Genomic DNA, 26,496 nt, shown 5'->3' with positions numbered 1-26,496 from the left:
TCTAGCCACGCTGCGTCGCTATGGTAAAGGGGGCGGGACCAGGGAAAGATGGCGGCGTCCGCGGCTGCCGCTGCGCCGCAGGCTGCGGGGGGTCCTCGGCCCCCAGTGTGTTTGTTGGTGTTGGGAATGGCGGGATCTGGGAAAACCACTTTTGTACAGGTGACGTACACGGCGCGGGCGTAGGTGGTGTGCGTGAGAGGTTGTCTGTGGCGGGTGGGAGAATGGGAGGGAGGTCTCTGGGGTGTTGGAGGGGACCAGCGCGTGGCTTTGGGGACTTGCCAGCATCTCCGGTTCCTTCCTGAGCGAAGCCGTCTCGGACCTGAGCCTGGGTTCATTAACGCTCTCTTTTGTACACTATCGGTGCATAGCACTTGGTACAACTTAAGTAGTTGTACTGGAATTGTCTTAGCGATAATATTGCCAACTCCTGGGAGGCAGAGGCTTACAAGTAAATAGTGATTAATACAGTGCTACCACCCAGACTTTCGTTGTAGATTCCTAAAGAATTACATATGTCTTGCATGCCTATTATATAATATTTTAGATGTGGATGAAAAAGGGGTGCTGTAATAAGCCTAACTGAAAGTAACTTCACAGGGTGATCTGATCATAAATTCCTAACGGGGGCAGGTCGTGGTGAGTAGTGATGGCCCAGGCATATAACTGCGTTAGTAAAAGGTTTATCTTTGCCTTAAGCAAGCCCTGTCCCTTGTTTTTGTGCATCTAGGTTGGTTAACAACACACCTTTGAAATGCCTATTTTTCGAGAGAGCATGTAGTCTTATTAACTATCCTGTAATCTGACACCCCCCCCCATTGTTAGTTATTTAATCTTCTTTATGATTACCTCCTTAATTCCAAATGCATAAAAGAAACTGCAAAACTGCCATTCTCAGGAGAATCTGAGATCTTGCTTCCTGGCAATTGTTGTCAAATAAACTCTTATAAATATTCTGTACGTGTTCAGTGAAAATGAGGTTGTCAAGGTTCCTGCTTTCAGGAAACTCCTGTTATACTGGGGGTGATAGAAAAAAATCCCCACACAAAACAAGTAAATGATCAAGAGTAGGAGGCTCTGTTAAGTGGGTAATAAAGAAAGGTAGCATTTCAACAGAGTTCAATGTTGGAAGTGAATGTTTCAGATAGAGGGAAATGTCCTTTGTCCCCTTATCACGCCCTCTTTGTCTCACTCAATCCCTCTCCCCATATCCATATTGCTGCAGAGGCTCACTGGACACCTGCATTGCCAAGGTTCTCCACCTTATGTGATCAACCTGGACCCAGCTGTGCATGAAGTTCCCTTTCCTGCCAATATTGGTAAGTAAACTGCCTCAGAATGGAAAGCCTCCAGCTTGCCAGTTTCAATGCTTTGATTTTTTCTAAACTACCGTGTTTCCCCAAAAATAAGACCTAGCTGGACCATCAGCTGTAATGCGTCTTTTGGAGCAAAAATTAATATAAGACTGGGTCTTATGTAATATGATATAAGACAGGGTCTGATACGATACGATATGATATGATATACTGGGTCTTATATTAATTTTTGCTCCAAAAGATGCATTAGAGCTGATGGTCTGGCTAGGTCTTATTTTTGGGGAAACATGGTATCTACTCTCCTTTGCTTGGATTTGCTAGAATCCCTAAACAGGCTTCTCCCTTATTCACATTTTCTCTTTGTTTACTCCTTTCCTTTTCCCAAATGTATTTCCTTACCACTCAGCATTATTTCTCCCCTCTTTCTGACCCTAGGATGTCAGGCTGTTGTTATTTGGGAAAATGAAGTGACAGGAAGTCAGTCATCTCACTTGTAGGCCATAAACCCTTCAAAAGGTTTTGATACATATACCTTTTTAGTTTCTTTTCTAAAAAGTTAGAGTATAAGGGTTTTTGTGTGGTAGTTCACTTACTGATTTGTAGGAACCTTGCTTCCGCTCTCAAAGTTACATGGGAAAATGTGTGTGTATATGCACATGTACATTGTTTTGGGGAGAGGTTCCCAGTTACCATAAGATTTTAAGAGGAATCTGTGACTCTAAATAAGGATGGATGTGATCCAATGTCATGATTCTAGATAGGATCTAGGTTTCTTGATTTCTAGACTATCACTGTGTGCTAATCCTCTTCTTACTTCTTCTTAAACCTATTAAGCTGCTTGTACCCCACACAAACTAATAAAGGAGGGCCTTGTATCAAGAAGCAGAGATTGTTTTGAGAAGAATTTGGGGGAAAATTGTTCATCTTACTCCAAGGATGGAATTCTAATTCTAATAGTTGATGGGGTAGGTTTACAGACTGGTAGATAGGTTTAGTTAGATATTACTGGACAGATTCATTCTTTTTTTTAAAAAATCATGTCTGCATTACCTTTGTTACCAGTAGGGAATTAGTAAGAAATAAAGGTTTTTTTTCTTGATTCAGCTCCCTTTTTCTATGTATATGATCACTGACAAGATATTTAAGTTGCATAAATCTTCTCCTTGTCTCTGACTGTCTCAACCATAACTTGAGAGCTCCTAGCCTAACTTTTTTCCTGGGTTACCTGGCAGTTATCCTTTATGAGGTAGGAAACCAGTGTGAATCTGAGGAAATTAGTAGAAGACAATGCTGACAAGAGAATCCTAAGAGTCTAGTTTCAGTTTCTTGCTGGTAGAGAAGGTACAGGACACCTTTTCTATTCTTCTCTTCAAAATCTTGCTTCTTTTGCTATCACAATTCAATGATCTTAGCTTAAAAATTTAGGAAACAAATTTAAAAAGTAACTCAGATGCTGAGGGATAAACTTAATTTTTTTTCCTCAGAGGAAGCAGAGATGAGAGACCTCATCACTTGAGAGACCTATTGCTTAGAATATTATTGGTGGAGGGTCTCATGCTACATTATTTCATATATGTTGAATTCCAGTTAATTCTTTCTTTCCCTTCCAGATATTCGTGACACTGTGAAGTATAAAGAAGTCATGAAACAGTATCCTTTTCTACATCTACTTTGGTGTTGACTCATCTCTGGGTAGTTACCGTCTGTATATTTTGTGGCTTTGAAAGAGTGTTTTTGCATTTCCTTGTGAAATATACTAACAAAAGCATTTGATTGCTTCAAAGTAATTTTATTAGGAGGATGGAGGATGGATGTGGGGAGAAGTATTGTAGGTGATTAGAAACACTATTTTAGCTTGTGTTTTCAGTTTTCTTACCATCTTCCTAGATTGCAGGCTGTTGTCGAGAGCTCAGAATGAGAGGCTAGCTGGTAGTGTGCCTAGATTCCAGAAAGTAGTATTGCCTTGCAGGATCCATTGGTCACCACCTTTTCAGACTGGGAAACTCAGAAATGGGTAGGTTAGGTTAAGTATAGTCAACTCTAAACATGTTCCTGTGTGAAATACATACTTTCCCTATATGTAAATTTAGGTCAGAAGACTAATTATAATCAGCAGGTTGCTTGATTAGTGAGGGTCAGAGCAAGGAGTCTTATATAGATGACCTTCACTGCCAATGCCAGCAGGCTGTCACTGCATGACGCATCTATTACGTTTTGGTCAGTTGATTTCTTCATTTTGCCTGGCCATCCCTAAAGCAATAAATAAATGAGGAAGACTTTGATGATGAATGTTTCCCTATGAAGTTAAGGTTGTGTGGCATATAACAGTCAAGGATTAGCTTGCCACTATCCATTAATGGACCACTAATATAATGCTGTTTGTGTGACTGATATCCTAGGTATGAGCATTATCTTTTTTTTTTTTTTTTTTTTTTTTTTTGAGCTTTATCTTCTAAATTGATCTATGAGCAATTTAAATCCTCAACTTAGTATCTAGATACGGACTTGGGCCCAATGGTGGTATCGTGACCTCACTCAATCTCTTTGCTACCAGATTTGATCAGGTATGTCTGTCTTTTTTTATTTACATAGGCATGACGGTGTGAAAACCTGTGACTCTGAAATGCCTTAGCTTGATAACATTGGGAAAGAAGGGCAATAAACAGGGATATAAACACAGAAAATAAGTAGGCATTTTGGTAGACAGAGAAGTAGGCTGTGAGAGGATGATGAGAGTTATGAACACTTCACATTTAATATTTGTGACAGCCAACAATACAAAAACCCAAGAGACCTAAGTTCATTTCTTGATCTGTCATTGGCTTGTAGTGTTACCCTGAGGATGGAGTAGAGGAATGGGAAAAGGGCTGTATGAGATGGGCTAGCAGGCACGGAATGGAAAAATAATGGGACTTTTAACTTGTGACAAGTACTTGTCATCGTTTAGGTTTTCTCTCACCTTCTTCTATAAGAATGTTTTGAGATGGGTTTTTTTTAGCCCTGATTGTCACTCCATGAGACAGGCTTTAACATTTTGCCAAAGCGCCAGGAGAAGTGACTTAACAGTGGCAGATCAAGTCGTCAGTGTCTCAGGTCCTTGCTCTGTGCTTCAGGGGGTTACAGCACTGATATGGTGGTGTTCCTTTGGTTCAGTGAGTTTATTGGTTGGTGCTAAGATTGAGAACACAAAGATTCAATAGCTGGAGGCAAGCCACCCTAGACAAGGCCCTGTGATTTTGTGTTGAAATTAGATCCTGTTGTAACTGGCCTCTTTTTCTTTTAGGTGATGAAATTTATTGAGAAGGCCCAGAACATGTATAAGTAAGTGATTTCATTTTAGCGCCATGTTATTACTCTGTAGCGGACATATCCTAGGCTTTATGAAGGATTTTGGGATCGCATCAAGTTCTGAAAGGGTATAGACTCAGATGAAACTTAGATGTGAAAAAAAGCTAGGCAAGAAAATCATTAAGCTGCTGTGTAGACCTATATTTAGTAGTATCCCACCCTCAGTTACTTTGGTATATGCCCGTGGCATCTTAGGAGATATTTTGAAACCGTCCAAATTCAGTTATCTACCTGCTTCCTCTTGGGAAACCAGACTTGTTGGCATTAAAGTCTCTGAGACACTTTTCTACCCCTTGTTTCAATGAATATAATTCACATAAATCAGAGAGAATAATTGTTTTTTGTTTAAAAAGTATCAAAATAAAATTTTTGTTCTTATTATTACCCACAATTCAATTTTTGATAGGTTTGCTTTTTTTAAAAAAAGAAAGTTAATTCATTATTTTTGTAAAAAAGGATATATTCTCATTACAAGAGTATTAAGCCGTACATAATATTTAAAAGATGAAACTATCATTCACTAGATTCCCACTAGAAATAACTATGATTATTATTATCAATGACTATCAGTCTACCTGCTTCTGTGAATATATACATAAATAGAAGGATGGATGGATTGGATGGATAAGGTGTTTTACAATAATGGGATCATAGTAGAGGTAGTTTTTTAAATTAATAGCTTCGTTGAGATATAAATTCACATAGCATAAAGTGCACTTTATACAATTTAGTGGGTTTTTTGTATATTCATAAAATTGTGTATTGATCCCTACTATCTAATTTCAGAACATTTTATCATCCCCAAAGGAAACCCCGTACGCGTTGGCAGTCAGCCCCTATTCTGCCTTTCTCCCAGCTCCTGGTGGCTGCACCATTTCACGTCCCCACTGCCGTGTGCAAGTGTTGCGATTTCTTCACATGCTTGTCAATGTCTTTGTTTTTGATTTTAGCCATCTCAGTGGGTGTGAGGTTATGGTTTTGATTTGTATTTCCTCAGTGATTAATATTTCCTCAGTGATTAATGATATTGAGTGTCTTTTCAACCTTATTGAAATATATATACTTATTGGCCAGTGGTATATATTTGGAGAAATGTCTATTCAAATTCTTTGCTCATTTTTAAAAACAATTTTATATTGAGATATAATTCACATACAATACAATTCACCTGTTTAAAGTGTACAATTCAGTGACTTTTAGTGTATTCACAGAATTGTGCCACCATTACCACAGTCAGTTTTAGAACATTTTCATCGCCTCAAGAAGAAACCCTGTGTTTAGCTATCACTCGCCTGTCCCTCTAGTTCTCCCTCCCCTCCACCTTTCCCCACCCCCACCCCTAAGCAGCCAGATGGTTTCCCAAGAGGTTTACATTCTGATTTTGCTTATCTCTCGTTTCTAATGCACCGTGTTTCCCCTGTGATCATTTGCAGGAATGTGTAGACTGCTGCTCTTGTCCATTAGCATGAATAGTGGACATTGAACAAAGCCTGGGGAATGACATGTGCATTTTAAAGGCAATGGGAGGAAGTTAGACTTGGCAGTGTGAAGAGGTTATCCCAATTTTGGATAACCAGATGTTTGGTGTTTTGTGTGACGGAATATTTTCAGCATTGCACAAGTATAATACTTCTTTAATGGTCTTTCTTGACTCAGATATGTCTTGATCGACACACCTGGACAGATTGAAGTCTTCACGTGGTCAGCCTCTGGGACAATCATCACCGAGGCCCTGGTGAGTATTGTAGGACTTTCTGCTGAGAGCTAGATTGGATAAGCCTCTTTTTATTGCCTGGGATCTTACATGGAAGTGATCTCGTTCCAGAAGCTCTGTACACCCTGCCTACAGTGGTTCTCTCTAGCTAAGGAAAGTAGGAAAAGTCTGGAGTACAGATCAGGAGCCCTCTGGTTAAAGCTTTGTTTTGTGGTTTAGGCATCTTCGTTTCCAACGGTTGTTATTTATGTGATGGACACGTCGAGAAGTTCCAACCCAGTGACCTTCATGTCCAATATGCTCTATGCCTGCAGGTAAATGATGATCGGTTTTCATGATATTACATCAAGGTATGTTTTTGAGTCGTCGTCTTCTCTTTTGTTTTGGCGTCCTGAGTGCTTACCCCTAGATTTGTGCTCATTCAGATTTGCGCCTCAGTGTAGTGGTTGTAAGTTGGGGAGTCAGCAAAGGGGCACATGTGCTGCTGGCATTCTGTGTCAGCAGCTGCTCCTGTTCTTCCTTTGCTACAGAAATAGGTGCTTTATGAATGTGAATCTTCTGGTAGTTGCTCCTAGTTGCATGAAACCTAAGTCTATATAGAGTAGAGCTCCTTTTCTGTGTTATGATAGAGAGAGTGAAAGTATAACACGAAGAGAGATTATGACTAGGAAGATTTATCCATGATTCTAAAATGCACAGCTTTGCCTCAAGTGTGGCGCCATGAGGAGAGGAAGGACGTGCTCATTAAGTTATGTTAATGCATTAAACCTAGGAGCACGGCAGACCATTATTAAAGCTGAGAGAATTTGATTTTGGGAGTACACAAAAGCCATCACCATTTGTCCCTTCTCATACGACTAGGGGTGTCCCTTTTTATTAGATGCAAGAAATCCTAGTCCAAATAGATGTCTGATGACTGACAGCATTTGTTCATTTTCATATTAATTGTTTAAAAGACAGTTTTTTGTTTGGTTGTTGTGAGTAATAATGCTTGGCTACTGATCCTGTTTTCTGTGAGAAAAATCTCTGAGAAAACAGGATCAGTAGCCAAGCATTATTACTCCAAGAAAGAGGGAGAGTGTGTGTGTGTGTGTGTGTGTTTACTTGATGGTGGTGACGGTTTGCTTCTTGGGAGAGGAAAATATGTGGTGGGTAAGAATGGACACCTGTATATAGAGTTTGAACCCGTTCCCGTTCTCTTTACTTGGTTCCAGCAGATGGACAGTGGGTAAACGAGCTTAGGTACCTTTGCTAATGTCTTAATGTTTGATTTTCAGCATCTTGTACAAAACCAAGCTGCCTTTCATTGTGGTCATGAATAAAGTAAGTGGATCTGTACTGTTGTGATCAGTACTGTATTTCTTTTTCGTCAGAACCTTGTGTTATTGGAAGATTTAGGAAGGTGAAAAGGATTATTTCAGATGCTGGAGAACAGATTCAGGCTTAACTGAAACAAAGTCATGAGCACTTCTAGGAAGAAGATTCAATCAAATTGAATGAATATTTATCACTGACTCTCATCCAAAGTTATTTTAGCCTAGATAGAGCAATCCCTCCACCACAGCATATAGGTTTTCCTTCAGAATCAAGACTGTGTAAAGAGGGGAGTGGGGAAAGGAACTGGTAGGCTATTGGAAGTAGCAAAACAAACAAAAACAAAACTTCCCTGTTGGTTGATGGCTAGGATAAAAGAGACTGCTTGACTTCAGGGCCTGGCATGTGCTGGCATCCACTGTGACTGTGGTCACTTGGCAGTGGATAGCAAAGGGTCTCCTTCATCCAAGAGAACACATACCTTCATTGAATTATTTACACAATACAACAGTCTTGGCTCTTTGTGGCTTATTGCAGTGGAGGAGGAAATGGGGGAAGCAGAGACAGAAAATCTATGAATAATTGCTTTTTCCTGTCACCACTTAAAAAAAGTTGTTTGATGTCTAAATGCATCTCTGGTTGCTGACAGTTGACTTCTCTCTGGTACAGACCGACATCATTGATCACAGCTTTGCAGTGGAATGGATGCAAGATTTCGAGGCTTTCCAAGATGCTTTGAATCAAGAGACCACATACGTCAGTAACCTGACTCGTTCAATGAGCCTGGTGTTGGATGAGTTTTACAGCTCACTAAGGGTACACTTTCTCTTCTCATTCTGACACTCTCTTCAGGTTACCTTTTAACCCACAGGGCTGGCTCTGAACCCTCGTAGAAAGGAAGTTCATTGCTTTCTGAAAAGTACATTTTAAAGCATTACCTGTTACAAACTGGAGGTTTAGAAGATAAATAAGATAGAGACCCTGCCCTCAGAGAGTTTATGGTCTAGTTAGAAGAGAGGGCTACACACAGAATTGAAACATGATATACTGTGATAAGTACCTTAAGAAAGGTGGGAAGTTGGGCCTGATGGTGGTGAGAGGGCAGATCACTTTTGAAATGAGAGATTTTGGAGAATACAGCGTTAGAGGTATGCTTTGAAGGAAAGGTAAGATTTATATAAGCAAAAGTGGGTATGGGTGGCAGAGAGTATGTTAATTGGCCAAGCAAATTTTTATAGAGAACAGGCAGTGGTTTGATTTGATGGGGAATAAAAAGTCCTGCTACTTGTTTGGTTCTGATTATCGTTCTTTTTCAGCTCTCTACTTTCCGTAGGCTTATTTTCATGACTTTTGGGTAGGCATGCTGTTTTGTTTTGTTTTAGCTTTACTCTTTGCCAGACACTTCTTGAGGTATAGAAACTTCTTTTATGAAGATTTTATGACATTTGAACGAAATAATATCCTCCATGTAAAATCAGACATTTGACTCCTCAGTAGCATTAGTGTTGCTTTCGGCAGGTGGTGGGCGTGTCTGCTGTTGCAGGTACAGGCCTGGACGAACTCTTTGTGCAAGTCACCAGTGCTGCAGAAGAATATGAAAGGTGAGGGTAAAGGGAAATCCTACTGATGACATTCTTCATAACCCACAATTCTGATATGATAGCAGTTGTGCCAGGCAAAACGTTTTGGTTTTCATAGTGTATGTATTTGCTACGTATATGTGTACTAGATTTGACCACTCTTAGTGGTAACAAGTCCCCAATAACTTTTTTTTTTAAATAGGAGTATAAAATCTTCACGGTATTAAACGATTAAGAACAGGAGTCATCAGACTTTTTTGCTAAAAAGCCGGAATATTTTAGGCTTTGTGGGCCATATGATCTCTTTTGCAACTGCTCCACTCTGTCATTGTAGCACAAAAGCCTCTGCAGACAATTTGGAAATGAATGGGCGTGCTTGTGTTCCAGCAACACTTTATTTATAAAACTAGGCGGCAGGCTTGGTTTGGCCCATTAGCCACATGGGCTGACCCCCGAATAAGAACATAGACTTTGGAGTCAGACAGGGATGAGTTAGATTTGTTTCTTCCACTTAATAAATGAGTGACCTTAGCAAGTTTTCATCATTTGGAGATCAGGGATAATAACATTTATTGCTAAGGTCGTTGTGAGGATTATTAGAGAAAACATCTGAAGTACTTAGTGCAATTGCTGACACACAGTAAGCACATTTCATAATAAATGGTTGTTACAACTGTTGTCATGGTTAATACTGGAATTCCATTTATCTAAAGGAAAGTAGAGTCAGAGCATGTAGATACTTTTCCTTAGGCCTGTAGCCTATTAATGGGCTGCTTACTAGTATGTTCCTTTGGTTTCATACTTAGCAAGATCCTAACAACCACATTGTAGTTTTCAGACACGTTATGTTTATTTTGATTCATCAGAAGTGTGTGTGTGTGTGTGTGTGTGTGTGTGTGTGTGTGTGTGATCAAAGCCTCGGGTTAGACTCTGTTTTGTATACTTTCATTGTTGCCCTGATAAACCACGTAATTATATATTGGGCTTCCTGGACCTAACAATTATATATTGGGCTTCTTTTATTCATCTCAAATGTTTATCCAAGTGAATGATAAGCTTATCAGTCACGGTCTCCAGAGTTAATCTTTCCAGCCCAGCAGTCAGACTTTTGTTTCTTCCTAGTTTCAGGGTGAGGGCAGGCACCTTGGCTTTTAATTCCATAGGGATAGAATCTCAGTGAGTATCACTTATTATGTCTGATGTTCAGTGAAGTAAGGTCTCTTTTTATTGTCAGAGTCCTAGGAAAATAGAAGTGCTATGGAGGCGGGCAGGAGAGATTATTAAGCACAGGAATTTAGAATGTGTTTCTTTTCCAGGGAGTATCGTCCTGAATATGAACGTCTGAAGAAATCACTGGTAGGAGAGGAGGCTGTTTGTGTATTTTAGAGTCATTAAAAAGCAATCTCATAGTCTGATCCTCCTGCCAATAATACTTTTGTTTTGGCTATCAATTTATCTTTTAGATACTTCTTAATTTAAATGTGTAAATGTAAATTTCTGTGTATGCTGTTTGGATGCAGAGAAGCCCCTTAATTATTTTTCTTCTCTTTATTTGAAGTTTTAAAAATGAGGTTTTTCCTGTTTTACGTGCTCAGTCCTTAGTGTGCCCCACTAGAATTGTGTTTAGGAACAGAGAAGGGCTTCACAACTCATATCCCAAGTGATCAGGTGTCCTGTCCCCAGCGGCCGCAGTGGGCTCCTTATCACCGAGCCTTCCTGAGACACTGCTGTGTCTACTTGAGGCTTCTTTTGATTTTTTTATGTCCGGTTTCTGAAACTTCTAATTCAGTCTGCAGAGCCCTCCAGCCTGAACTTCTGCTAATTTGGGCCCACACTGCTCAGCGTTTCTGTTCCCCGTTATCAGCCATCGCTTACCTGCCTCAATGTTTAAGTAGTCTCTAGTATTTGTGTAATCGGTCATCTCTAGTTAGAAGTCTGGCATCTAACTTGGAGCTCCTTTCTGTGTATGATGGTACTTCTCTCTCTACAGGCCAGTGCACAGAGCCAGCAGCAGAAAGAACAACTGGAACGCCTTCGGAAAGACATGGGCTCTGTAACCTTGGACTCAGGAACTGCCACAGGTACTACAGGGTCTCTTGGTGTTAGGAACTAAAAGGAGGGTGCTCTTATTTCTACTCAGCAGGAATGCGTTCATATTTAAGAGAGAAAGAGAAAAGGATAAAGTAAATGTGATATTTTAGGTTTATCTATGTGGCTCTGCATTGCATTTAGTTGTCATATCTCTTAGTCTTCTTTAATTTGGAATGGTTCTTTAGTCTGTCTTTGTATTTACCACATTCACTCTATCCATATTTACATTTATATGTATATATTTATATATGTACATTTTGCATTTATATATTTTTATCTTTTGTATATACAGTGGGTGACAAAAAATGTATACACATTTTAAGAAAGGAAATGTATTACTATTAAAATTGTAATAATATATACCGATAACAAAAGATGAATATAAGTCACATTTGACTTCTGCAATTACAAGAGGTGCTCAAAGTAGTTACCCTCAGCATAATTTTAATACAGTTTTTTCCTTTCTTAAAATGTGTATACATTTTTTTGGTACCCTCTGTATATAAAGTGATTTGGAAAAGCAAACCCGTGACAGTTGAATAAAACTATATCACTTCGGTTTCTTCCTTTTCTTTGCTTTACTTTGGCAAGATAGTTGATGGCTACTTTGTTATTTTTTAAAATAATTATTTTCCTTTGGAATGGTTTCTTAGTTTTTCTTTGTATTTTGTGACATTGATGCTTTTGAAATGTACAGGTGAGTTATTTTATAGAATGCTCTTCAATTTGTGTTTTAGGATATTTCCTCAGGTGGTGCATTTTTGGCAGAACTTTACAAAAGTGAAATTGTGTTGTTTTCCACACATCATATCAGGAGGCACATAATTTGATTTGTCTCACTACTGATGATGTTAACTTTGATCATTTGCTTGAAGTGGTGTCTTCTAGGTTTTTTCAACGTAAAGTTATTATTTTTCCCTTCGTAATAAATATTTTATGGGTTGAGGCTTTGAGACTATATAAATATCCTTTTAATACTCAAATGTTCACTCACTAGTTTTAACACCCATTAATGTAGTATGGCTAGAATCCATTTTTCTGTGATGCATGTTGTACATATTTTCTCCCCTTTGTCAACTGCCCTGTTCATGGTGTTATTTTGCCATGTGCAACGTTTAATTTTGTTTTGATGTTGTCAAATTTATTTATCTTTTACTGCAATTGGATTTTGAGTCTCAGTTGGGAATCGTTTAGACCTGCATCTCTGGTAAAGGGGAATTCACTCATGTTTTATTCCAGTACTTGTATGGTTTCATTTTCTACATTTAGAGTTTATTCCTGGGCATGGTGTGAGATATATAGGTCTGTTAACCGTTCTCATAAATGGTTGTACTGACACTACTTATTGAAAAGTCTGCCTTTGCCTTAGTAATCTAAGATGCTACTGGTATCATATACTCAAGTTCTGTGTATGCTGGAGTATATTTCTGGACTACCTGTTTGATTCTCTGGACTGTCTGTGTGCCAATACCATGGTGTTTTAATCATGTACAGGCTTTGTAGTATGTTTTAATACCTGCTAGGGCTAGTCCCTCTCCTACATTTCTTTTCAGTGTTTCCCTGGCTATTCTTGCGTGTTTATTTTTCCACGTACGCTTTAATATCTACTTATCTAGCGTGATTAAAAAAGCTTTTTGGTATTTTTATTGGGATTGTGTTATATTCATTAATTTTGGGAGAACTGACATCTCTATGATGTTGAGTCTTCCTGTCTAAGAACAAGGAATATGTTTGTAAGGTCTACTTTGTGTCTTTCAGGAGTGTTTTCCTTACGTGGGGTTTGCGTATTTCTTGTTAAATTTATTCCAAGGATTTTATCTTCTTTGTTATTGTTGAAAATGGGCTTTTCTGTACCATTATATCTTCTAACTTGTTATGTTTGTGTATATGAAGGCTTTTAATTTTTGTACATTGGTCTTTTATTCTGCTACTTTACTATTTTTATTGTTTGAGTTTTGTTATTGATTCTCTAGGGGTTTCTAGGTTGGTGCTCATATTTAAATATATATACCTCCACCCATCCACACTTATTGATGGACTGGCTTTTAAAGCAGTGAAGTTCTATTCATGAGCACTCTTGCTAGATGTCTAGTAGAGAACAGCAAAGCCACTTGGAGAGGGAGATGCTGGAAACTGGCTGGGTCCACTAAGTGATCTCGCCCATGTCATCCTAGTTGCATACTTCAGCAACATAAATTTCTATGTGCTGTGGTCCTTTGGAATCACTCATGAATACATGATATGGCAGCTGTTCAATCTACTGTTGCAAAGTGTCTGCTGTACTCAAATAACCTGTTAAAGATTGGGGGAGTTTCAGTAAATTAGTTGAGGAAAATCACAAGTATAGCTGTGACATTTTTAGTTGGGCACAGAATGAAGCATTGACTGTCAGACACCATGTCATCATCATTTCCTAGGGCCATAGGCCCCCTGAGATTTGTGCCCCTGGATGTTGCTGCTTTGGCCACCCTTATTCCCCTGCTCAGGCCTGTTAACCTGTGAGGCTCTTAGGGAGAGCGTAATCATGTCCTCCATGGCTTTCCATACTTGGCGTGGTTCTCGTAGCGCCCAACCCCCGCAGGCTGAATCCCCTGCCCAGGAATTATCTGATTAGATTTTTTCCTGGGTATTGATGCTCAGCCCTTATTCCCTTTCCCTGTGTAGGGAATTTGCCTATATTAGTATATTCAATTTTCCATTCTTCCCCATCCCTCTTATTTTTGAATAGTACCCTGGCTCCTCCACTCTAGAGTATTTCACTCCTGTTGTCTTCAGACCCTCTCTGAACTTAATTTCCATCAGGAAGCTTCCTCACTGCTCCACATTTTCCCCCTTGACTCACCAGCACACTGGATCTGCTCAAATGTCTTTAGCCTTCATAAGAAAACCATAGTCTCTGCCAAGCTATAAGTCAGCAAAAACATTCCTACCAAGATTAGCTACTTGGGAATTATTTTCCTCAGTTTAAAAATGAGACCTTGGGTTATTGGGATGGTGAAAGCACTTTGTGAACTAAACTACTAATAGAAATGTTAAGTGGCATTAACGATACATTTAAAAGAGATAGGATCCTGCATTTTGTCAATGTCACTTTCATCCTGTCAAATTTACAATCATGGTTACTTATTGATTCAAAAGTACCCTTTTGAGGAGGCATGTGTTCCTGACATGCCACTGGTGTTTTCTCTGTAGACAGCTCATCTCCTGTGCGGGACCCTTCTGACTTGATCCTGACTCGGGGAACCTTAGATGCAGAGGATGAGGAAGCAGACAGTGACACTGATGACATTGACCACAGAGGTAAGAGGTGGCTGGGATGCTTCATGAAGGCAGACGAGCTGCTTCTCCTCACTCGTTTGCTCGGGAGCTGCTTCCTGTTGGGAGAAGACCTTACGCATGCAGCCAGTGATAGGGGAGAGGAGATGGTAAAGGACGCAGCACCAGGAGAGAGTTCCATGTATTGAGAGTTCCTGGCCTTCCTGCTAAAGGGTTAATATTGAGCTGATTACAGCCTTTAGGAGTCTCTGTCTTCTCATTGAGTCCTAACTCAATTTGAGGAATCTAGGCTTTTGTTTATTGTAATTATGGTTTTAAGAATACATAAGGAGGCCTCAGATCTAAACTAGTCAGAAAGGATTGTAACACTGAGGATAGAAATGGCTCTGGAAACCCAAAAGGGTTCCATTTGGCATAGTTTTATGGGCTATGGACAGAATCTGTTTCTTGAAAAAACCCTTTTAGGTCCTAGCTACGACCAAGAGCAAATCTCTCTTTACTCCAGTGTGTTGGATGCTACCATGTAAATTGCCTCTTTTAATTAGATTTATTGAAGTATAATTTATAGAGTAAAACCCACCGTTTTAAAGTGTGTAATTTGATGAGTTTTAACATATATATAGTCTTGTAACCACCATCACAATCAAGATACAGAGTACTTCCATTGCCCCAAAAGACCCTCATGCCCATTTTTATTCAGTCCCTTTTGCACTGCTAGTTCCTTGCAACCACTGATCTCTTTTCCTATAGTTTTGCCTTTCCAGAATGTCGTATAATTGGAATCACAGTATTGCACTTGCATTTTACATTTTTCATTCAGTGTATTGCTTTTGCGATCCATCCATGTTGTTGCGTGTATCAGTAGTGGTTTTTTTATTGCTGGGTAATATTCCATTATGTGGATGTACCATAATTTGTTTATACATTCACCACCTGATTGACATTTGGGTTGTTTCCAGATTTTAGCTATTATAAACAAAGCTGCAGTAAATAGTCATTAATTGGTCTTTGTGTAGACATATGTTTTCATTTCTCTTGGATAAAAATACTTAGGAGTGGGACATTTTAGTTATTTTATGAGGGAGGTATTCTCCCCACTTACAGATAAAAGAAATTGTACATTTTGGGCAACGTGATAAATACAGTGTGCTTCTGGGAGTAAACAGTTTCTTAGAAATAGGGTAGTTTCTTGACGATGGGTGACAGCAGTCTAATCCACCTAATGGGAGCATTTAAAAATAATTGACTGTCTTTTTTCCTTGTAGTTACAGAGGAAAGCCACGAAGAGCCAGCTTTCCAGAATTTTATGCAAGAATCAATGGCACAGTACTGGAAGAGAAACAACAAATAGTTTCTAGAAGTCCCAAAGTTTGGAACTCTGTAAAGAAGCTGTCCTTACTTGATTGGGGCTTACTGTAAAGGACAATTGTGTTCAGAATAGCAGCCTCTCTTACTAGGAAAATCTGGCTCAGATGAAGCGAGGGATGAAAGACGTTTGGACCTGGCATGTACATGCCGATTCCCCTTGGCCTTTCCCTGGGACTTTGGCAAGGAAGGGTATTCTACCTGTTCTTGGATGCTGCTGTTCCTTCAGGTGTACAACTTCAAGCTTTATCATTTGAACTCATGTACTTTTGCTGCTCACAGATGGAATAGAAAGAACTTATTGTTCTCTTCAGATCTCTATTATTAGGCTGGATCTATAGCCTCTACTTTCGTAGCATCTTGCCCTTGACCTACAAGTTACTCTCCTTTTATAAGAGCAGAGGGGAGACATGAGCTTGTCCAGAGTGGCACTGGAGTCTCCTTGGCAACCAATGTTGGTATGAATCGTGCCTCACACTGGGTAGCTCATTACAAGACACCACGTTTGTTGAAGTAGGCAAAATGATGAATAAGAATTTTGTTTTCGATGGTGACTTGGATAAAGAGTTTTTAACTTTGTTGTAAGCCTGCCTATCATAATCTCAAATAAGAAAATTATATAATGGTAAATAGATTCACTTCTTTTCAAGAGAGGTTTAAAACTACACGTCCAAACATGTCTTGGTAAGGTGATGTTTGTTTCCCCTGTACACATACCTAGTAACCAGGTACAGAGCCAGGCTCTGTTTATGTTGTAACTTGAACTTAATGCAAAGTATCCCTGGTGATGTCCTCAAAGGCCATGGATTTGGGTCAGGTGTACATTCCATATATAATCATGGTAAGGGTGTACCTGCCTCCACATTCTTCAGTTATCTTAAAATGTAGCACATTCCTCTTAGGGAATCTTTTCCCTGCCTAATCTGCACTCAGTTCAGTGGTTCTGAAAGTGTGTCTCTGGACCCGAAGCATAAGCATTACCTGGGAAATTGTTAGAAGTGGGACGCTGAAGACCTGACTCAGAAACTCGGATCTGTTTGCATCACTGTTCTAATACCAACAGCCTGTGACAGTTCCAGACCAGAAGAATCTCAGGTATCAAACCTCACATGACCTGCGTTGTCAGAGACCGCTAACCTGGGCCATCTGGTGCCTATTGTCCTAAATTGGAGATTTAAAACATTCTAAAAATAAATAAAAATACTTTATTTTACCATAAAGTATTAATTTCAGTATTCTGCAGTAGGAACCACTGGTCTAAAAATTTAAGCCTGTTCTTTAAGAGGAAACCATTTGTACAGCAAAACTCTGAAATACTGGTTTTCCCCCCGTAGTGTCTTTGACTAGTTTTTCCTTAAAGAGTAACTTGTCTGGCCTACGCTACAAGCTCCATAAAGGCAGGCACAAATCTACTCATCCTTGGATCCCTTGCATAGCACCTAGCACATGATAGGTACTCAGTAGACGTTTCCTAACTGAATGAATTAAATGTTAGATGACTAGTATTCTGCACCCAAAACACAAACCTCAGCAGTATTTAACATGCTGACATCTACCGTGTTTCCCCGAAAATAAGACCTAGCCGGACAATCAGCTCTAATGCGTCTTTTGGAGCAAAATTCATGTAAGGCCCGGTCTTATTTTACTGTAATAAACCGTTTTATTTTACTACAGAAAACAATTTAAAAAACGCTACTGATAGATAAGTTGTGCAGAATTTAGCTATTTCGTGTTAGGTATGAGACTGGATTCCCAATGACTTGAACCAAAAATGAAACAAATGCAAAAACTGACATTTAATACCAGCATATATTTAGTGAGTCTGTTCGAGCACAGCTTTGAGGTTTCATAACATCTCAATCTTCATAACGTCCCTGCAAGGTAAGTCAGTGATATGATTGTTTTCAATTGTACAAGAGAAATGGCTCTACAGAAGCGAAGCAACTTGTCTGGTCACACAGTAAAGACGGCAGTCGGAGACATTACTTTGGTCTCCTGATGACTGTCCCAGCATCGTATGTCTGCAAAAAGTGGCTTGGTTGCTGCGGAAAACTACAAAAACTGGATGCAAAGATAAAATGCAAACTTGTTTGCTTAAGTCCAGTTCCACTGAAATCAGGAAAATCTGCGTTTAGGAATAAGAGTCAAGTGACTATTGATGGAAACATTTGAATACATCAAGGTTTTCGGTTGAGTGTGTAGGTTCGGACAAAATCTCCCTCTTTTCCTTTTATATTTTCCTCATCCTCTTCTTGCAGCGCTGGTTGAAAACAGGGGAGGACCCCATGAGGCTATCGGTGGAGTGGGAACCGTAGCTGCTGTCTGAGTCATCAGGGCTCTGGGGGATCCCTGCTTCACTCATGCCTGACATGGGCTCCTCGAAGACATCGCTGCCCAGCACACCGTGCCCAGAGACATTGCCTTCTTCGCTCTCCTGAGGCTCCATTTTCACGTGGGCCAGATTCCAAAGAGGGGAAGCATTTACCTCTGTACCTAGAAATGGAAGAAGAACATACAACTAGTGGTAAGCCAAGGCTGGCACCAAGTACAATGAACATACCTTCCAGGGCAGAGTGACAGCCTTTGAGCTCAGTTTATACTGACTCTCCTTGGCTGGAGAATACGGTTTAATTCTTTGCTTCAAAAAGTTACCAACTCTGAATATTCTTCCTTTCCACTTCCTCTACCCTCCTTTACCCTGCTTCACCCACCTAAATTTTTCTAAACCAGGGAAGTAAAACTATGCATGTGGAACGATTTCCTGTCTCATGGCCGAGGCAGGCACCACCAGGGACTCTTGTTAAGTTTGCCTGGCCTTCCTTCTTTTTATGGGGCTGTCTTGTTTTCCTGCCTTTTGTTTGGGACCCTAGTTTTCTCTCACATTATGAAAAGTTAATGGTCACTACCAAATGCTGGCAGGTCCCATACTGCTGAAAAGCAACAAGGCCCTCCTGTCTCTGTTCTAGCAATATTGTTCTGTGGTTATTACTTCATGGTGAAAAGCTCTCTGCCCAACACTTTAAAAACTGTGGCCTCTTTAGGCCACACTGGAGGATTTACTGTTTGCATCATTTGTGCATTGATGAAATGACAACTGATAAAGAACCGAGTGTCTAGACTAATTTACAATCTAATTGACTTAAGGATCCAGTCATCCTGTTACTAAGGTACCACAGAGTCCATCCGAAAGAAGTGGCCAGCTACCTCCACTAGTTCAATCCCTTTCGGCTCCAATTCGTTAACTCTAGCAAGGAAGCCCAACTACTCAAATGTCCTTGAGCAATTAACACTCCTCCATCTATCTGGAAGTTGTCTTATTAATCAACTGAGTACAAGCACCAGGAAGAACCAACACATAAACTAAGGAAGAAGGGGACACCTGCCCACCCAGCTGGGTCAGCTGAATTAACTGGCAATCAGCAGGACAACACATAATTCTAACCAGGAATTGTTTTAGAGTGCCTGTAAAGCTGTACTGGTCCTCTACTTACAAAGAGAAGAATGTTGGTATTTCTAGGTCAGTGAAGCTATTTTTGTTTTTAGACTTTTCACTCTCCTGCCCACTCCCATTTCTTCCATCTCCAGAGTATGATTCCACAATGCAGAATACCGACATTGGTGGATCACCCAGAATCAAAGTAAGTTGTTTCTCTTACTTGAAGCCTGTGGTGAGGCCTCGACCTCCAGGTTAGATGGGAAGCGCTCACTCTGAGCCCCGAGGACTCCCATGGGCAGTGACTGGTCTCCAGGAGCAAGGTCAGCCTCCAGTTCCTCGCTGATAGGGAAGGTGATGTCGCTCACAGGTTCCTCCTTGATCTTTACAGGTTTAGTGTCCTCTGTGGCTTTCTCAGGATTCACAATTCTTTCATACTCTTCAGAGAGTTGCTTACTAATCTGTTGGCAAGCAGGAGACAATTTTCCAAGGAAATGTTAAAAGCAAGTTGGATAGTCTGTGGCATCCCATGGAAAAGCCAACAGAATATGAATATGAATGAAGCATTCACTGCCAATGGAAGGAATTTGCTTAAGGTGTTGAGTTTGCATTTCTAAATGACAGACATGTAAAGAATATTTGTTTGCAGAGTGTGTGTGTCATTAAGTGTTATATAAAGGTAAAAAGTAGACTGTTAAAGATAAATCAGAACTGGGACTAAAGATCACATTTTTGGCTATAAAAACTAACAGCTGACATATGTACCCTAGGTGGATAATGAATGGTGTAGGACATTTGGATCACTTAGCAAAGACTTTTTTGTTGGGTGTTAAAAATTCCTTATGATATTTTGATTTGGGGAAACCAAAACAGTGAACAAATGAGTTGTGTAAGGCCACAAGTTTTGAAGAGAGAGATTTCTGGTTCTAACCAAAAAATGGTGTCTCTTCCCCTCTCTTCCACCCTTGGGCAGTATCACCTCACTCGGTTTTGTTTTCCATAGCACTTAGTGCCATCTGAAATTGTTTTGATTACTTATTTGTTTTTGTTTCCCTCCAACATGAATGCAAGCTCAAGGAACTTGTATTGTTAGCTGCTTTATCCCACAGTGCCTGACTCACAATAGGCACTCAACACATGTTTGTTGAGGAAAAGCCTGCTAACCACATTCTCAGACTCCATATATCCGTCTATAATTTCTTCCAGAGGAAGTGTTATCAACAGTTCATTGACTAAAGGAGACCCGTGGGTCTGGCCAGGCCAGTGATGAGGCCAGTGACTCTCAGCTAAGGCCATGAAGAAAGCAGGTTACGTCCACTGTTCTAAGACCCTGTGCCCTGCATTCTACCTCATGTTGTGGATCCTGCGGAACACCCCTGGATGACATTGTTACCCACTGCTCCACAGGGGCCCCTCACCTGTAGCATGTAACTGTGATAGTCCTTGATGCGGTGCTGCCAGAACTTCTGGAGGGAGAGCACACTGCCGATGCCCACTTCATGGAACACCTGCTCCATGACGTCCGGGAAAGGAGTCTGCCCCAGGCGGGCCTCCCGGTCCACCGCAAAGCGCAGCAGCTTGGTGAACTTCAGGCAGTACTCATGTGCCACGTCCGTCAGGGTCTCCAGGACACTTTCGTTGGCACACTCAAAGCCTGCGTGGGCCAGGATTGTGGCCACTGCCTGGTACAGGAGCTGCCGGCAGGAGTGCCAGCTGAGTTCAGTCACAGGTTCCCCTTTCCCACTGGAAGTGGAGACATGGGAGTGGTGTTATTAGTGCTCTTGCAGAGGGCTGTCCCGTCCTGTCTTCCTAGGAGCTTTACAATTCCCAGCCCACCACTGGCCCGGCTTTCCAGGGCCATTCTATGCAGGTTACATAGCCCACTTTCATCTTTGCTGCCGTCAGGGCTTGTTTCAGCAACCCAGTCATAGCTCTGAGCTGCTCTGTAACAAATGCCTACAATAAACAGTATAAAAGGAAGTTTCCTTCTTGTACCACCTGCTCAATTTTGATCACTTTTAGGATCTGATTAACAGTACAGCTCAGACACACTACTCAATGGTGCTCTCGTTGTTTTACCAGAACATAGTTTCCTCACATGCTGGGCAATATATGGCCTTTCAGAAAATCACAGTCCCAATTAGGAGATGCTTATGTAACAACAGCAGACCATTTGTAAAACTGCGAAAGCGACTCAATTTTATAAAGGCAATTTATAGCTCACAAAGCATTTTTACCCTGTCCTATGCTGTGAAATGGGTAGGGTCCATATTATTATTCCTCTTTGGCAGGTGAGGAAACTGACTTAGAGAGGGGCTGACTTACTGAAAGTTGTCGATTATGATTAATAAGTGGTGGAGCTTCATCTCCAGCCCCCATCTCTTCATAGTACACCATTTTGCACCTAATCACTATGGTAGACATTTTCACCTTTCAAAGAAAGAAATTTCAAAAAGCTGTCTGAGTTCCTCAAAATACCTTTTAATAAGCCTCCAATAATTTACCAGTTTCCTGAAATTTCCTACCCATCTTCTGCCTCTGACAAAGGAAGTAAATGAATAGATAAAAATAGATAAAATAGGGACAGAACATTACTCTTCGCTGGTCCATACTTGGCGTCGTCCCCATGTGCTGCGCAGTGCTTGAGCTATCCGCCCACTTTACTATTATCTACTCAGTAGCAACTACTGCAATTCACATCATAGTTGGAAAATAAGAAAACCAACTGCCAAATAACTTTTCATTGACTAATCCCATCATCATTTCCCACGGACGGTCTCTCTGGGCCAAAAGCTATAGGCCTCAAAAGTACCTAATAAATAGAGGGCTAAATCAGTATTGCTTTACTTGAGTAATATATAGACTTACATATTTTCAAAGGAAAATAATTCTTTTGCCACCCCCAGAGCTATTGCAAGTTATTCGTTACACAGTTTCTTAAATAGGTATAAGACAAACTGGGTATAAACTTTTGATGTTTATAGCTCTTCTTAACAATTAGAAATTTGACAGAAAACTACAAAATTCTAAATAATAGCATCAATTTAATATGGTGGATATTATTTTGTTTCAACTAAATTGCCCTCAAAATGTAAATACGAAAAGAAAAATGTAAATACGGTACTGACTGCTACAGAGCAAGTGTTTTTAAGTTGGGCATTAGCTATAAGAATATGTGCCATACATGTAATGACAGTTATCCCTCCCCCATTCGCTATTCCAATGATTTCACCGTGACATCATCTGGCCCAAATGCAATTTTTACATATTAAGGCTATTTCTGCTTTTTTCTCGTTAGTTTGGGGCTATTAAGATAGTAGTAATTATCATCAATGGGCAGATACAATAAGTGATATACAATATTACTGATGCAGTAGTTTTGCCAAAAAAATTTAACCTGAGTCTAATCCTGAAGAAATATCAGCAAATCCAGTAAGTGGGATAAGTGTACAAGACAAATGACCTGAACTCTTAAAAAATAATACTATCATGTTTTTTAAAAGGAAGCTATTCTGGCTCAAAGACACTAAAAAGTCATAAAACCAAATGCAATGCATGTATCTTTGTTAGGTCCTCGACGGGAAAATCTATACTTTGGGGACAATTGGAGAAATCTGAATATGGATTTATTGTATAATATTATTTAATTAGTGTTCATTTACTTTGGTGTGATGATGATATTGGGATTATATAGGAAAATTTCCTTATTAGGATAAGGTGAAGAATTTAGAGATGAAATATTGTGATGTCTGCACCTTTAAAATATCTGGCAAAGAAAGTGTTTATATAGATATTGGTATATTTGTGTGTATATGGGAGAAAGTAAATGTGGCAGAATGTTAATAATCGGTGAATCCAGGTTAAGGCGGCTTGGGTTTTTATTGTACTATTACTTAAACTTTTCTGTAGGTCTGACAAATTTCAAAATGAAAAGAAAAGTAATTATTTGGTACCAAATGCAAACTTATACACTTAAATCTAGTAAAAGCAGTAGGTTATAAGTCAGTCATTCAGAGGATCTGAAGCATGGCTTCTCAAACTTAAATACACACATGAATCTCCTGGAGATTTTTAAAAATGAAGATTCTGATTCAGTAGGTCTGGGTGCGGCCTGAGACTGCATTTCTAACAAGCTCCCAGGTAATACTGATGCTGCCAGTCTAGGTGATGATTTTGAGTAGCAAGGATAAAGAATGTTTTTGTATTATTATTTCTTAAACCGTGTTATCAAAATGAAAATACACAATTAAGAAATTCTTGTGGATTTCTAATAATACCAGAATAACGTCATGAATCTCAATTTGAGGACAGTGAGCTAAATCCGTAATATACATTTTAAGTGAAAGAGAAAGACTAGATTCTGAGAACTATGAGGCCATCATCTGTTTCCCATACTAGTGTAGTACCTTTCTCACAGTAAAGTGCTTGGTACATAGTAGGCACTCAATAAATATTTGTTGCATCAGAAAATAAAAAAATACAGACTTTGGATTTCAAAGATCAGGGTTTAGGTCTTTGACATTCCATTAATTACCTGAGCAACTTTAGTCAATTACTCTGTTTCCTCAAGGTAATCTTATTACATGCTTAACAGGATTGTTGGGAAGATTTTTTTGAGGCAACTGGATATAGCAAAGCCTTGACTTACCGATAAAAGTCACTCTCTGGGTCACTGTGGCGAATCTGGAATGGTGCATTGGGATTCTTACAATCTAAAGGCAGGAGGTCATCAGGAAGAGGCGGAGACCCAGGACAAGAGGGAAGAGGTTCGCTCTCTTCAGTCTTTATACCTTCCGTCTGTTGCTGATTCTGGGCCTGAGCTGTAGCAATGAGGTTGCGCAGACGTCGGTTATGCTGGATCAGCTGAATGGTATGGATGGTGAGGCTGCATGGTTCTGAGGGGATGTCCAACATAGTGGGGGGCTTGGGCTTATTGGCTGAGGGTTGGTGCAGGGGTGGGTCATGGACTTCCACCAGACGGAACTCCCGTGGCAGCAAATCAAAGGAACTTCTGTTGGTCTGGCTTGATGAGATTGGTATCTCTCCCCAGTATCTCAACATTGTGGAATAAGAAAGGAAGAGCTTTCAAGTTAAATATAGGTGATAGCCTAAAAGTAGCGTTTTTAAATCTCTGGCAATGGTAGATTATAGGCTTCTGAAGTGAAAAATACGAGCTCTAGCCAGTTATTTACATAAAAAGTACGCTGTTCAAGACCACTTAGAAAAATGTGTTAGCAACACTGTAGGACCAAAGATGTTCTCCCTGAAAAAATTAAGAGAAATACAACTGTTAGATGACAGTCATCAAATCTCACACAATAATTCCTGTTGGACTGAACCACAAGGTGGAATTTGTGTCATTAGTAGTCTAATGGCTACAATAGTATCTGGGATTCTAGTGTCCTTATTTTCCATCTTATCCCACTAACTCAATCCTAGAATTATCATTCCCAATTCTGAACAATTTGCAAAGTCAGATACTTAAATGAGACCTGGAATAGTTCTCAGAATATCTTGACACATGTTCTGCATCAGTAGGAGAAAAGGAAGTAGTTAAAATGAGGAAGAGGTGATTCTTCTTATTCTGTGAGTCGGGTATGGGAACCTTTTACCTGGTTCTGGTAGAAAATGTATTGACCAGTAATCTAAATGGTTTTAATGTGTCCAACTTCCAATATACGTATAGGAAGAATCTGAGCGATTTCTGCCGACTCCTACCTGGTATCTCTTCCTGTAGTCTCTCCTTGTATCTAATCTATTCTCCAGTGCTGCCAGACTTAATCTTTTAAAAATTCAGATTAATGGTTTCCCATTACCTATTGGAAAAAGCCAGTCAGAATTCTTTGGCCTATCATTCAATGAAATTCACATCTGGCTTCAACCCACCTTTCCAGATTCATTGCCCATATGTCTCTTCAAATTCAACAAACATTAACCAAATGCCAGGCATTATGGGAGGAGACAAAGACCAATGCAAGATCCCTGACCTGAGATGAAGGAGAAAAACATAAAAAGAACATTTCAATATGAAAATGTGTGGTAAGTGCTGTTCTAGAGGCACAGACATGGTGCAGTGGAAGCACAGAGGAGCTTCCTGGAGGAGTTCTAACAATATCATACTACTTAGTTCTAACAGTATCATAGTACTGTTTCTTGAGAATGCCACGCATTTGCACGGTTGACCCTTTAAGCTGTCAGAGACGTCTGCCAGAAATTCCCTGCCACCCATCATATCCCTGGTAGATTTTTACTCTCTCGTTCTTAAGTACAGCTTAAGTCACCACCCTCCATTACCTCCCCAGGACATTTCCCTCCATTATATTCTCATAGCACTTTGCATGTCTCCATCACAACATTTATCCTTGGATTTAAACTAGTACTTACTTCAAATGATTGATTTTATTTTCCCATCTATCATTAAAACTATGATCTTAGTACAGTGTCTGGCTCACAGAAATATCTGGAATTTACTGAGTGCTTACTATGTGCCAGGCTTTGCCTTGTTTAATTCAATTCACCCAGAGAAGTAGGTAGTATTATTATCCCATCTTTCATATGTGGAAGAGACCCACTGTCTTAAATGCCCAAGGGGGAAAATAAAGATAGGCTCCAGAGTCAGCAATCTTAACCACTACACTATGCTGCCTCAACAATTGGCTTCAGAAAGAATAAAAGAATGAACGAATAAATGAATAAACGAAGACACCCCCCCACAAAAAAAAAAAAAAATCGCCCTCTTCCCTAACTTCACCGAAAGAAGCACGAAGAACAGGGACCAAGCCCAAGGAATGCCCAGGTCCCTCGGGAGCTCCTCGGCAGGCGCAGGCGCCAATCACACGGTTCTGGAGTCGCCTAATGCCCGGCGTAGTTGGGAGACGAGGACGTCTGGACCTGGACCGCGACTGAGGCAAGAAGGCGCCACTATCTACTGCCGCGTCGCGGGAGCGGGGATAGGCGGCAGCCCGACTCCGAGAGGCCTGAGGCGAGGACCACTTCTGGTCCGGAAGGCTGGTTTGTTGATTAGTGGTCCATGGCTGCCGGAAGCGCTTCTTCCAATCAAGC

At 40.2% G+C, this 26,496-nt stretch overlaps 2 protein-coding genes across 5 annotated transcripts; one reads left to right on the top strand and one right to left on the bottom strand.

Annotated features, from left to right (window-relative positions):
- Positions 1 to 3: 3 nt before the first annotated feature.
- Positions 4 to 16,635, top strand: GPN1 (GPN-loop GTPase 1). The gene is made up of 14 exons (XM_019735287.3): positions 4 to 159; positions 1,223 to 1,316; positions 2,924 to 2,963; positions 3,811 to 3,877; positions 4,597 to 4,634; positions 6,318 to 6,396; positions 6,595 to 6,689; positions 7,653 to 7,698; positions 8,359 to 8,505; positions 9,208 to 9,290; positions 10,586 to 10,625; positions 11,260 to 11,350; positions 14,553 to 14,660; positions 15,902 to 16,635. Exons 1-14 carry the CDS (start codon positions 49 to 51, stop codon positions 15,985 to 15,987), a joined length of 1,125 nt encoding a protein of 374 aa, XP_019590846.1. The 5' UTR covers positions 4 to 48; the 3' UTR covers positions 15,988 to 16,635.
- Positions 16,636 to 17,791: 1,156 nt separating this feature from the next.
- Positions 17,792 to 26,485, bottom strand: SUPT7L (SPT7 like, STAGA complex subunit gamma). Of its 4 annotated transcripts, none has more exons than XM_019735284.3 (6): positions 26,186 to 26,485; positions 25,321 to 25,421; positions 24,083 to 24,697; positions 20,853 to 21,177; positions 19,658 to 19,895; positions 17,792 to 18,494 (listed from the first exon to the last, which is right to left on the bottom strand). In XM_019735284.3, exons 3-6 carry the CDS (start codon positions 24,493 to 24,495, stop codon positions 18,232 to 18,234), a joined length of 1,239 nt encoding a protein of 412 aa, XP_019590843.2. In that variant the 5' UTR covers positions 24,496 to 24,697; positions 25,321 to 25,421; positions 26,186 to 26,485; the 3' UTR covers positions 17,792 to 18,231. The 4 variants fall into 4 exon arrangements, with proteins under 4 accessions (XP_019590843.2, XP_019590842.2, XP_019590845.2 ...); XM_019735283.3 differs by having other exon boundaries at positions 26,211 to 26,479; XM_019735286.3 differs by lacking the exon at positions 25,321 to 25,421 and having other exon boundaries at positions 26,186 to 26,482.
- Positions 26,486 to 26,496: the final 11 nt, after the last annotated feature.

This window comes from Rhinolophus sinicus, chromosome 2 (assembly GCF_057876585.1).
Source record: "Rhinolophus sinicus isolate RSI-liver-muscle chromosome 2, RSI-T2T, whole genome shotgun sequence".
NCBI lineage: Eukaryota > Metazoa > Chordata > Mammalia > Chiroptera > Rhinolophidae > Rhinolophus > Rhinolophus sinicus.
This window is presented reverse-complemented; position numbering and strand designations above follow the sequence as displayed.